At 35.7% G+C, this 15,000-nt stretch overlaps 1 protein-coding gene across 1 annotated transcript in view; it reads right to left on the reverse strand.

Moving 5' to 3' along the window:
* LOC144436527 (uncharacterized) overlaps positions 1-13,423 on the reverse strand; it is a 25,921-nt gene extending 12,498 nt beyond the window's left edge. Inside the window, exons 1-2 of the mRNA XM_078125337.1 lie at positions 13,254-13,423; positions 771-1,012 (exon numbers count right to left, since the gene is read on the reverse strand). Of these exons, the coding sequence (XP_077981463.1) occupies positions 771-1,012; positions 13,254-13,317 (306 nt within the window). The 5' untranslated portion in view covers positions 13,318-13,423. The remainder of the gene's footprint in view (positions 1-770; positions 1,013-13,253) is intronic.
* Positions 13,424-15,000: the final 1,577 nt, after the last annotated feature.

The following is a 15,000-nucleotide window of genomic DNA, read 5'->3' on the forward strand; positions in this document are numbered from 1 at the left end:
ATTACCCATGCGATGCCCATTCTAACAGGTTTCTGAAGTCATCAACGGAAATGACTAACTAAAACTTAATGCATTAGTCGCCCACCACACTACATGTCTTCTGTGTGTACTTATGGGAAGGCGGCGATCACTCTCGGAATGACAAAATCGACAATATATAAATGAATGAAACAGAGGAAATTTGAAATCGCGTCATATTCAACGTCAGATTTTAACCAGAGTGGAGTGTAGATACATTTATTCTACTAATCAAGACATTGAAATAAAAATATTCTGCACAACCAAGATAAACTGCTCATACAACAAGTAAAACACCAGAGGTTGGACTGATGAGTGGACATATTTACACGAGCAAACTGAGAATTAAAAACGCAAACATGGATAAATATGAAGAAACATGGATAGGCAGACAGACAGACAGACAGACAGACATACAGACAGACGGACGGACTGGCTAGCTAGCATACACAAGCAGATAAACAAACGAACAACCTGACTGACTCAGTGACAGACAGAGAGACGGACAAATAAATAGATACTAAGATAGACATACAGACAGGCGGACGGATGGACAGAGACATACATACATACATACATACATACATACATACATACATACGTACGTACATACATACACACATACATACATACAGACAGACAGACAGACAGACAGACAGACAGACAGACAGAGTCAATTATAAGGACGGAGAGAGAAATAAACAGGAAATGGAAATATATCTGTGAGTCATTGATTAATCGATTGATCTTACTTTCTCGTTGTCTGTTGTAAATGTCTGAATTTCAACATCAAGTCCATATGAAGTAAACGTTTCAACAATGAATTCCATAGCTTTCTCCTTATATTCAGCTCCTATGTAATGGTGCCGGGTACTACCAAAGTGATCGCGTAAGATTGTTCGGAGGTTTTCGGCAGTTTCATTGAAGATCGACAATTGGTCATCGCTACTCCTACGAATGGTAAATTGGGTAGATCTGCATTGCACAAACAGGGCTGGAGAAGTAAACAAAAGACGTAGTATGCAATTTAATGAAAGTGGAAAAGAGTGGTGAGATGTTAGAAAGGGTATAAGCCTACTAACGCTCGAAAGTGCATTCATCTAGTCCTTTGGGAGTTCTGACCTTCAGCTCAATGCCAATGACAAATATGGCAGCGATGGGATTAAGTCCTTGCCATTTATTCAGGGACCCGTGTCCTTTTCCACGTCTGACAGCATTTTAACCCCTGTTTTTGAAATATTTTTGCAGGGGGAAGGGTCATGTTTTAGAGAGAGGAAATTGAGGGCGGGCCACTTTTTAGCACGATGGAATCAGGGGAGGATGACATTTTACGCAACAGCCCTGGTCTGTTCCCCCCGGCTCTCCCTCGTGTAATTACTGAAGGCTTCCTTACACGATCAAGATATTTATTAAATGAACAGTTTTAATTAAGTTTTAACTTTAATTCAATTTTAAGTCTATCACATTCTACGGTACTTGATCCCTTTACGAATAACGATATTAATATTATAAGATATGTCGTCAACTAATTACATTTTGACCAAACTATGACGTAACATACTAGATAAAGTCCTGATTTCACATTTATGTATGTATGTATGTATGTATGTATGTTTATTAAATTTGTTTGTTTGTTCACTAGATAAAGCCATTTTTCCACATTTATGTTTCTGCTTTCTAGTTCGCATGTTTGTCTGTTTGTCCCATACCAATGACTAACCAACCGTTAGTATACAATGCATACCTCGTCGTCGTCAAATCTCAAGACAGACAACCATAAAATAAATAATTCAAGTCACGCAATCGTCGTAGTCTGACCACGTTTCATTCAAGAAACAAGTGAAACCTTCACCTAGTTGTACTCTTCTGAAAAGGAGGTCATCTAATTAGAAGTCTAGATTTATAGCTTTGCCAAGGACATCATCGCGTGGTTTGAAGTAAGCAGAAAAAGATGAATAGTTTACAATTCCCCATTAATACTGGAAACACAGTTCTGTCATCCTCACAAACCAGAACTGTTATTTCTTCCGCGACAGTGCGAAATAACGAAGTTCTGTGAACTCATCAACTTACATCCATGTTGAAAAAAAACAACCATTTTAATTAAAGGAGCACAAGTTAAGTTTATACGTTTATGGGTGTAATTTTTGCTGCGAGTTTAACGGCCAACTTCGGATTCGAATGAAAATCTAAAAAAAAGCGATTGTTTAGCAATTGAAAGCTATAAGAAATGCGTGTCCAGAATAAAAAATGGCACCAATGGTCCGGGATTTAAATATAGCTCTTGAAATGATACTCACAGTATTCTATATTTAAATTATTACTTTATTTACTTATGAATTAATTTACCTATTAACGGCAATGCTTCCATAAAATGGGTTTCGTGTATTGGGATAAAAACACACACAGTACATTACATATACTCCAGATACAAATGAAATATTATAGGTAAAATAGAAAACAAAGTACAAAAAAACAACAACATACGGTACACCAATAAGAGTGATGGTTGGGATAAAACGTGCATTAATTGTCAAGTTCCGACCATCGCTAAATCTTGTAATTATCTGAACTCAAACTTTAGTCTGTCTGTCTGTCTGTCTGTCTGTCTGTCTGTCTGTCTGTCTGTCTGTCTGTCTGTCTGTCTGTCTGTCTGTCTGTCTGCTCTTCTCTTCTCTTCTCTTCTCTTCTCTTCTCTTCTCTTCTCTTCTCTTCTCTTCTCTTCTCTTCTCTTCTCTTCTCTTCTCTTCTCTTCTCTTCTCTTCTCTTCTCTTCTCTTCTCTTCTCTTCTCTTGCTTCTTGCTTATTATATAATGTTTACTGTTTCACGGTGCCCTGCCATTAGTTATATTGTATAGAATAACTCAATATCATTCTTTGTATGGGGTAATGCCATTTCGGATCGAAATGTGTAAATAACCATTCTACAGTCTTTGTATATTGACGGTTCAAAACATATCAATGAACCGTTATCATGAATATGTATGCAGTTTACTGGGTGGGGCGCTGTGTAGTTTGATAGGAGCATCGTATGTAAATGTAATGATGCATGCCTCTAGACATATCCGTGGTATTATCTGCCTTCCCGGGCCATGGTATTTTCTCCTATTTCAAAGTTACATAGTTACACATTGTTACGTTACGCTTGAATTTTTATCTCGCATGTCATCGGAATCCTCGAAATGTTATAAGCCGGAGGTGAAATACAACATACCGAATGCCACTTAATTAAAATCGTGACGTAATTGCACAATGTGATAATCATATCCATATAAAAGTTAACATTATATATATAAATGATGACGCAATGATAATTCTCATGTTTCTTGTAAAAAGTTGACACCTCAAACGATGACGAGTAAACTAACACGGATAAATTCTCCTCAAAATGCATAGCATGAAAACTAAAGATAAAAAACGTGATCCATCTTCACACTGGCGAAGATTACGCTCGTTCGAGTGACAACTAATGTAATGACGATTTACAGCCAATGCAATGTGTAAAATAAAGTCACTGTGATTTTGGTCTCTGCGCCAGGATCAAGACGGAATGCTTCGTTATAATTCCCCCGAGTTTACGATGAAAATATATCGACTTCAATTCTTTAGGAAGTCCGTTCGTAAGCCCTGGATACGGTCAGTGGTCGAGGCGTATGTGTTGTTTTATCCTTATCGACGTCATACGTAATTAAGTACGCCTACCAAGAACGTCAACAGTATTATAAACTCTATTCATCAAGTGAAGGGGTGGGGGGGGGGGGCACAGTTGATACCTTTACCGTCTTTGTTTCAAACTGAAATGTAATTATTATCTTCCAATTACTAAATTTGGCCTGTCGTGTCATGCGACTGGTACATCTCTCATCAGACATACATACAAATTATATTGTCCTGACACTGTGAAATAATGAGTTTCTATGGATTGGAAAAAAACTATACATACATACATACATACATACATACATACATACATACATACATACATACATACATACATAAATGTGCATGCACACACTTAGAATGGACATAATATTAATAATGTACATATAAATTACAGGAAGTGCCGCCATCACTCAAAATAAACGCGATTTATGTTTAATAAGGGTATTTTAATTCCAACGACATTGGGAGGGACGAAAACGTGGTTAGTCATTACCATAATATCGTAGATATCGTAGAACACGTGTGTATGAAATATTCGACTTAGAAGTCGAAAAGGCACACAAAAACTGTTTTGATTTCATTTAAACTATTCTAGTACAGCATTAATGTCGATGTCGATGGAGAGAGAGAGAGAGAGAGAGAGAGAGAGAGAGAGAGAGAGAGAGAGAGAGAGAGAGAGAGAGAGAGAGAGAGAGAGAGAGAGAGAGAGAGAGGAGAGACAGAGAGAGAGGAGAGAGAGAGAGAGACAGATACAGGCAGAGAGAGAGAGATAGACAGACAGAGAGACATAGAGACAGAGAGACAGGAGAGGGGTCACAACTGCTACAAAAAATTGGTTCGTGAAAATCGTCTTAACTCCATACAAAAGCAGAATTTACAAAAAGCTTCTCTCTCAGTTCTCAGATTATGATGTAGACTATCACTCTTGTCGGGCTGTAAAATACTCATGATAATCCATGGGAATCAGCAGATTTATTTGGCGTTAGGGAGTATGATCAGTAACACGTTTACACATGATAGATATCATCACAATGTAAACCAAACTCATAGATTCCTCAATGCTTTTCTTCGGTCACAACCACTGCTTCACTTATGATAGGCTCGAGTCAGTATCTTTGCTGTGCATGTGGGCTGATGCATCATAGCAGTCACCATAAGCAATAATATTCATGGTTGCACAATGAATATTCTACATAATTCATTTTTGAATGTACAAACATCAAAATGAATATATTTGGACCTATTTTTTTGTGGACTGAACAGGTGTTGTCGTATTCAAACCACACTGTCTTGTGGAAATAGTAATAATAAAGTAGGGGAAACTAACTAAAGTTTCTTAGTTGTTTTTAATTTGTCCAAATCTAGCTATAACTATGTATTAGTGGAAATGAAGCATTGAATGTGAAGTAGCCGAGTATGAGTGACATAAGGGGTCACTTGAAGACAACTAGTGGCATAACCTTCTATATCACGAGTATTTAAATGAAGAAACATACTGCAGAATAATATAATCATACCTTCGCAGTCTTTTGGATAGTAAGACACATCAAAGGTACCGTCTTTGTTATCATCAACAAGAAAAAATAGGGAAATAACGTCGACTTGTTCTGACTCATTTTTGGAGTACTGCAGAACACACGGCGTAGATGCCTGTTCTGGTGACGTAGAACGGTCAGGGAATAAAATCCACATTTACAGTTGAAACAAGTATAACATTGTAATTATGGTCTTTACAAAATTTTTACAATTATTATTGAAAATCTGCATCTTGGACTAAGCGTATTCCCATAATTAAAAAAAATGATATAATAATGTTTACAATTAAGTATAACATGTTTGTGTTATTGCATATGATCAATTCGTAAACGGAACAAATTGAGAGCCTCGAGTACTTTGATGGATGCAATGAATCATGCTATTGCGATTCCATACTTTTAGCATCTCCAGAATTTAATAAACAACTAGCGTGCAGTGTGTCCTCTTTTCTCAGCACTTGGGTAAACTTTAATGTAATCTAATAATTGAACCAAAACGTGTTTTGAATAAATTGCATTTATAATGAATTTTAAACTAACACCTGTGGAATTCGACATGAACACTCAACCACTTATTATTATAGCGTGCATGTCTCGAAGACTGTCATCAGTAGCAGGAAATCAAGCCTAGCCTCTGGCTGGTGTTTTTTTCAATAACGTTAATGACCCAACGAATACGATAGTACAGCAGTAATACGGATACCTTGACCGTTGACCCGACTAAATGTGTGAATGATGACAAAAGAAAGTACGTGTGACTCATCTCAACTACTGTATGCAGTTGAAAAAAAACGTGCTATACTGTAAAGCATACTGCATGGACTAAAAGACGAAAATGAATAGCTAACACATACACTATAAATCACAGCATCTTTTAAAGTATGGTGAAGTAGAATATTAGTAATCGCCAGACTATTTGATACTCTCACTTTTACACAGCGTTGAGAGTGAAATTATATATTTAACTGATGGAGAGTACATAATATATGTATAATGACGTAATTCAATGAGTCTACATGATAATCAAATATTTACGAAAAATCCTCCCTAAGGGGTTTTGTTCGAAATCCGTGTTTGTTGTCAATTTATCATTTGGCAAAAATACACTCGAATAGTCATTTTGTAATAATTGTCACTATTCATAGAATTGTAAGCATCTCACATTCATCAATGTATTGTCCTTGTACTCACACTTTGTATTATCACAAATCTCAATTTTACATTTTTTTTTCATAGAAATCCTCACGAATTAACCATTAAAGGTATTTCAGACAGTCCATCAGCTGTAATCAGTATGTTTCACTATATCTAATATCTTACATAAAGTAAATTATATCAATACAAATGCCACTCCATATATACAAATCAAGGACCCTCGTTAGAGACATATACCTCCATCAACAATGAGTGCATATTGTCATTGAAGTGAAAAATATTTGTATTTTTGAAAACCTTCATTACTATTCAAGTTATTGACGTAAATCACGCGGTTTTTAGCGACGGTGTTAGTCGTCAGCAGGACATTGTCATGCAGAATTGCCGTCGGGGTACAGACCGACTCCGTCCGCAATCAGAACTAGATTGAGCACTGTTCTCCCCAGTGACACGCCTATATCAATATCTGTCTATCTATCTATCTATCTATCTATCTATCTATCTATCTATCTATCTATCTATCTATCTATCTATCTATCTATCTATCTGTCTGTCTGTCTGTCTGTCTGTCTGTCTGTCTGTCTGTCTGTCTGTCTGTCTGTCTGTCTGTCTGTCTGAGCATTATTAATAAATATATGGTCATAGTCTTATTAAAAGATCCCATTGCAATCTGTAACAACCTTCAATGGAAATTGACAGATGATATAAACTGCTGGCAATTATATGCATTCAATGTATCAATGCTAGCGGAAAATTAGATATACCATGTCACTAAAAGGGTTAGGTTACGCAAGGTCACATTATTGTTACCAAAATGAGTGATCACAAGAGAAAATGATGAAGCTATTGAGTGCGGCATGCCAATCAAGCGAGTAATGTTTTGAGGTGATCCATTGATTTATCGTATTCGAGAAAACGATTAGTGATGATATAACATCCCGACCAATTATTGCTAGTTTCAAAATGATGTTATGATTTATGATTTTATATTATTCGTGAACATATTTTTGCAACTCAGCTGAAAAAAAATGACTTATATTAAAACTTTTTCCATCCTTGTCATTTATATGTATAAATCTTTTCATCTATTTATTGATTTATCTATTTAGGAAGGTACACTTACCTACCTACCTATCTATCTACAGTACCTGTCTGTCTGTCTGTCTGTCTGTCTGTCTGTCTGTCTGTCTGTCTGTCTGTCTGTCTGTCTGTCTGTCTGTCTGTCTGTCTGTCTGTCTGTCTAATAGTATTTTTAAGTATATGTTTTATGGATTTCAAAAGTTATCAAAATACCAAAGTGTTCTCGTCATACAAAAAGCATTCTTATGTAGTTGTTACCATGGCAACAACTTGCAACGGCTTCATATTAATCTAATAACCTTACATATCTCAAAAATGTTAATAATTAAGATTCTAGGTGTTTTTTATTTGCTGTGTTGTGTTGTGTTGTGTGGTGTGGTGTGGTGTGGTGTGGTGTGTTGTGTGGTGTGGTGTGTTGTGTTGTGTTGTGTTGTGTTGTGTTGTGTTGTGTTGTGTCGTGTCGTGTCGTGTCGTGTCGCGTTGGATTTTTTATTGGCCATATCTTTGCCAGGTCATGTTTCAATGTACACACTTTCGATTTTTTTACTACGACATCAACACTAGTCAGATCATGAAAGGGAATCAACTCACGATGATTCAACAATAAAAAAATGACAAATGTTGCCATGGTTACGTGGTTATATGAAATAATAATGAAACACATATGTATATTTCAAGTGACAATATCTAGATTTCTGTTTATGCAAGTGAGTCATTTCTGCAAGAGTCAAAGAAAAAAACTGGAAAAGAGTCAATTCTCTCATGCATGTGTCTCTCTGATATCCTGAAAGGTCAGAATGTCATTGAATTTAAATAACCCTAGGCCTGCATGCACGTTATCGCATGTATTGCAATCAATTCTTGTTTCGCATTCAGAATAACATAAATAAGTCTGAATCCTCCAATCCATTGAAATAGTCAAGTAAATGGTTTATGTTTAGTTTTACTCGATAAGGGTCCCCCACTACATCCAATGTCACCGACCTCACTGTCAATCGACATGTCGTCACCAGCATAATGGTATAACTGAATGATCTGTTAAGGAGTGTCAATACAGATGCTCGTGCGAAAAAATATAAGTTTTTCTTACACAGTTTAATAATTATTATGGTGTTATTAAATCCATGTTTGGAAATGGATATTAGCATCACTAGGAAAGGGCAATCTGTTTAATGTTTGAGGGAGGATTCTTTAAAGGGAATAGTTCATATTTAAAACATAATTTATTTTAATATAAAGAATTATTACTTATGTTACCCTATTTTATATTTGGATATAGTTTCATCACCACTAGTAACCAGAAGATTTATAGCATTGCTGTTAAACAGACTAAATAAACGATTTCCATGACATATGATTTTTGGGCACTCCCAGAAATTAATATTGACATCATCAGGACTAGACCCGTTCCCAGTGTGATCTCGTCTTGTTTGGACTATGAGGTTTAACTGATAAAGGTGGAATATGTCTCGGGGACAAATTTCACTGAAATTCAAAGTGCTTAAAAATCTCTCCAAAACAGTTTGTTTCTGGTTCTTTAGAAACAAATAAAATACATTTACATTTAAAGGTCCACCGTCCGTTTTTTTCAAGCAAATTACCAACTTTTTATTTTTACACAGAGATAAGACAGTTTTCGACATCAGTATTGGATTCTAAAATGGCTGAATTTTGATTTTTGACATCTGTTTCTAATGAATAGCTTGTACGGTGACCACAATTTTTTATCTTGATATTAGCTGATCGAGAATGGGTTGGAGTTTTCTTGAACAAAGTGAGAAAAATAAGTTATACCTGTTTCCGAGTCTCATTTCACATTAAGACTCTGAAATAAATACAGTCATAATAGTACTATGCTGTCCTTCTTAAAAGCTTCGTTGATATTTTGATCTGGGGTTTGCATTACTTTAGTTGTTGGAGCATGCGCAATATAGTCACCCACCCGAGGGTTGAAAATACCATTAGAAATCACCACAAACACGACGGACTTATTTTTAGTACAATACTATATAACATCATATACAGTTTTCAAAGTGTAAATGATACATGAGAGCTCTGACAATGTAGTGTAACAATTCATTGTGGTTTTGGTTTGTTAAACTATAAAATGACATTTGCATATGGAAACCCACAAACATAACAGTTGTAAAAGGTATACTCTGTGTCACAGTTGAAAAACCCATCAGAATCTTACTGAGTTCGAAATGTCGACTGTCATGAGTTAACTCTGGTCATGACTGTTATAATCACTACCAGACGCGTGTACTGGTTAGGTCAATTAACTTGTGGAATACGTCCAAAGATAGCTTACATACTACATACATGTACATATACAAGCCACCCTTGATCAGACAATAGAGCAAATAAGCTAAACATTAACGTTTGTTTAGCTAACAAATATATTTTGAAATAGGTATCATACCAATGGTATATGTATGTGTATACCGAGAATCAACCCCGGGGGCAAACATTGGACAGGTGTTCTTTTAACGCTGGTCAGATATTGTATTATTTATTCACTTCTTGCATTCAATGTCATAAATTATATCCTTACTGTACTTAATCAGTATAATTTAATTTATTAAATTTCATTATATGAATTATATTGTCTATTGTATACCTACCTGTGTTTGATTTGCCAATTTTGTTCTGTGTTTTTAAATATTGTTTACATCTCACGAGATATCTACATCTCACGAGATATTGGAATAACTTTAATTATTCATAAATATTATGAATTTTTGTCGTTATACTTTTTTTCTAATTGGTCATTGAAAATTTAAGAAATCAATTTTTGAATAAGAGAGTTTTGACTTTCTATTCATCTTTTGACAGTGTTTTACTGTGTAGATACGATTTACCATGAGTGTCTTAGGATATTTCCAAGAGCGGACCGCCACCCCATGACGTCACGAAAGAAAAAAAAACTCGTTCTGTGGTCACGTGCACGCCTAGTTAAAAACGTGAATTCCCAGACAGGGTTATTAAAGTCACATAAGTTTTGACTGAACCACGGGTTTACATAAAATTGAATTAGAACGTAATTGCTCACTCGGCGGGAACAAATGCATAAAAACAACATGTAATTTGTGTTGTGATGACGAATAATGACCCATAACGCCCTTGACATCGTGTCCGTGTCATTTGTCATCAAAAATGTGCAATTTCCGTTCTCTGTCATACCAGTACTAGGTAGGGGCCTGTCTGTTGACATCGAGTCAAACATCACATCACCGTAGGTTTACTGACCTGAGTTTCAGCCGAAGTAAAAAAATATACCAGTTAGATTCGATTCTCATCGTAGGGGAGACCGACATATTTACCACGACAATTGTTATAGTACATACATATACCTAACCTCAGTTTATCGGATTAGGTCATTGGAAGCAATGTTTTAACCCTGTGTTTAGTTCGTGTTCTGTCTGATCGGTAGTATTCTCTGCACGGTTAATTTGTCAGCCTTCTGAATATTACAATACCTCTATGCTAAATCATAAATAGATAATTTCAATGTCAAACACCGATGACCCCAAACAACCATAATTAGATGGTGACATTGAACATCAATCACACGGCGGTTAAACATTTCAATGTCACGTTCATCTTTATCTCTATTTCATGAATTATCCGCACAATATTTCTACTAACTCAGGTTCAACTCGTCAAGGAGGTCAAGGCGAAATATAGGCACGTTCATGATGTGTTTTCACCTGTTTTTAAAATTTGATATACTGCTTTAGGAATACATATAGAAAATAATGAAGTAGAACAGTTCATCTGAATAATTGGCATTCATGTCGCTTTAATGGATATGATATCTATATTAAATTCTTTTTAATATCCATATTGACACCTGAGGTCATGTATGTCTGGATGACTCGCCCATTTCGTATTTCAGTTGCGGTGAATCAGACATAATTCCTTCACGGTGTTGGTCTGAGTCATCGTGTACGTTTACTGATGGAAAGGTAAATGAGGTGTATGCACTCTCAATAGAATAACTTTAACACTCTCCACAGTACGATATATTTTAAAACATAGGGTTTCCATTTTAATTTTTTTGTAAAAAAATAATAAATTAAATAACCACACAAATTTAAATACATGAATGTAAGTATATATATATATATATATATATATATATATATATATATATATATATATATATATATATATATATATATATATATATATGTGTGTGTGTGTGTGTGTGTGTGTGTGTATATATATATATATATATATATATATATATATATATATATATATATATATATATATATATATATATATATATGTTGAGGGTAGAAGAAAATCAAGTCGGGTTTTTCGTCTCTACAAGCCTGTTTCGTGAGTAAATCACTCGTCAGGAGATGTTGATGTATATATATATATATATATATATATATATATATATATATATATATATATATATATATATAATACATAATACATTGATCTTAGTATATACAGTGAAAATATAATACAATTTTTAATCACGATAATCTTGTGAAATTAAGTATCGTTTTACAGAGAGTTGTATATATTTTATGATATATATTGACCGGAAAGTAGTTGGTGCACGCGACGATAAGTAGCGGAAGAAATGACAGGCCTAGGTCTGGTTTGCGAGAATGCGATAACAACCGAAACTGTCTCTAGAAACCCACGCCGCACTGGCCTTCAAACGAGGCAGTATTTTGTTACAGTAAAATTTCACTTACGATTCAATAAAGCTAGCATAAATTAAAAGCTTACTGCTTTCGCTAGGACAGTTGTCAATTCCGTGCACCCTATCCAACAAATCTACATTTAAAAAAAAACAACAGTATTCATTTCAGTGCTCATTTAATATTGATTATCACATGTACTTGTGTAAACTGCAGTCAGAGTGAACCGACTCAGAGTCACCAGGATGCTTGGTTAGCAAAGAGGTCGATGTATATCACCTCTCCACAAAACCTATCAGTATGGTGACAATAATACATGTTGTGAAGAGATAACTCAACTTTGACCTGTCACTTAGGTTTATATTGACTAACAAAACAAATCAATAGAATTATATAGTATCCACAATGTCCAGTTGTGAGATCTCTTGGTTTGACCTATGACCTTTCCATTGAAAACTCCTCGAGTCGTACGAAATTATAAACAGCGAAGGGACAATAGGGACAACGTAGTCAAACAATCTATTTAAGCAACAATTTGTGTCACAACGCCCTTGAATATGTTTGCCAACCAGTCGCTGTGACTTCAAGGTGGTTCTCATTCTCTCCTCATTGACTACTGAACTTATAGTTTACATTTAGTACGCGACAGTACTGGACGATTCTGACCACACTCCCATTCGTATATCAACAAGTCTGCTGGGCAATATTTAATATCAATTTTATCACGATGGTATCGCTTACTTAAGGACTCCACTAGAGCAGATCCTTCTATTATTAATATGCAAGTGTGATGGACACAAGAAGTAATTGCACGTAGAAACAGATATGTGTCTATGCCCATAGTTCATCCAGGGTCATCTCAATAACATAGCTCCGAGATCTGAATTTACTTCATCTATTAAAAAGTCGCAATAATACAAACACCTATCATATTATCTTTAAATGATTACTCATACATTTGAAATATGGCGATAGGATTTCTCCCGGCATCCTCATATCAGTCAACGAAGGGGTATTTGAATGGGTCGACTTGTTATTCATCTTCAACAATAAATGATCACAAACATTTTCAGCCACCTCACATCGCCAGCCCCTCCCTTGTTTGAGTAACACAATGAAATGATGAGAATCTCACCTTGTAGCAGAACCAGTAAAAGTATGGCGGGGAGAACTGCGACCCCTCGGGACACTGTATCCATTTTGATAAAGTACCTGTCCCGATGGTGGTTTTGTGGTAATATTTCAACCAATATCACAAACGATCCTTCAAGCGATGGGATTGGGACTCGGAATCCGACGACGCTACAGCTGGTACTCAATGACAAAGTCGCATGCAACACACCGGCTTTTAGACACTCCCATTGGCCAAATAAGAAAGCAGACGATACCACTTGTCGACAACAGCAGGGGGTGTTCCACATATGTGTTGCTCCCCTCCTGTTTTTCTTTCCTGTTTTGAAATCATTGATCTTTGAAATTTGAAACGCTTTCGAACATAAGATTGTAGATTTTTACAAGTGGAAATATTAGCATGTGATATTACTTTAGTTTCATAGATTCATAACGGGAGGAATCGCAGCAAGCTATTCCTGGTCTACCCGCGCTAGTCACTCACGTATACAGACAGCAGAGTTGTCCTTCGATACCTTAAAGGTGGTGCAGTAACCGGTCATGGATATCACATGTTTCCAAACAAAGACTCGTATATCCGCCGTTCTGAATAGTCTTTTTTTTCAGGGTATGCAAAACCATGCATGAAGCTCGCCAAACGTCACATTAGTAAAAGAGAAGAGTATCTCTACTATATCCAACCGCTACGAGAACATTCTCTATTTCTATTCTATTTATTGATCCTCATGATAGCTGTTTACCGCGATGACTCAAAATTGTGATTGTATTACTGAAGACTACGTTGGATGATGATGTCAATGAGCAGACATGATCTGCATCATTATATATATAATCTCAATGAGTGCATCAGTCGTCGCTTCAGTGCTATGGCCTCGCAATAAAATACGTACTAATGAAAGTAACGCTCCACAATGCCTAACTCGATTCGCATTTACATGACTAGATTGAATGTCAACAAGATGTCGGGGCAAAGTGTAAGCATGAAATATTTTCCAGACAGTCTGCCTGGGATTTGTCCTCCATTTCGCCTATCTTAATCTATTTGAATTTACAACTGTCTCTGTTCTTTTGTCCCTGTTCCTCTGTTCTGTTTTTTCAAAACAGAAGTATATGTATATATGTATGTATGTATGTATGTATGTATGTATGTATGTATGTATGTATGTATGTATGTATGTATGTATGTATGTATGTATGTATGTATGTGTGTGTGTGTGTGTGTGTGTGTGTGTATGTATGTATGTATGTATGTATGTATGTATGTATGTATGTATGTATGTATGTATGTATGTATGTATGTATGTATGTATGTATGTATGTATGTATGTATGTATGTATGCCTTTCACCAAATTATCGTGGTATATTCCGACCTTGTTCCATATCGAGTCATTTCTTCGTGTAACAACTATCGACTTTCTAGTACTACTCGACCATATTGTTTACATGTTCCACTCTACAAACGACATTTTGTTTGCAAACGACGATGCATTGTCAACAAGATTATATTAGAGTCCTTAGGGCATCAAAGACAAACAGATATTTGAAAGGCAAGGACACGAAACACGACTTGATTAAACAAGACTGAATGCGTCGCTAACAAGTTAAGTGGTCATCTAAGTCGAACAGCAAACTTCAAATATTGATCATTGTGATTGCTGAAATCTGCATAGCAGTCGAAGTCACAAAAATATTTCAAAAATACTTTAGCATAAATTTTGGTTAAAAGCTGGTTGTTGTTCGTATTCCCAAA

This window comes from Glandiceps talaboti, chromosome 6 (assembly GCF_964340395.1).
Source record: "Glandiceps talaboti chromosome 6, keGlaTala1.1, whole genome shotgun sequence".
Taxonomy (NCBI): Eukaryota; Metazoa; Hemichordata; class Enteropneusta; family Spengelidae; genus Glandiceps; species Glandiceps talaboti.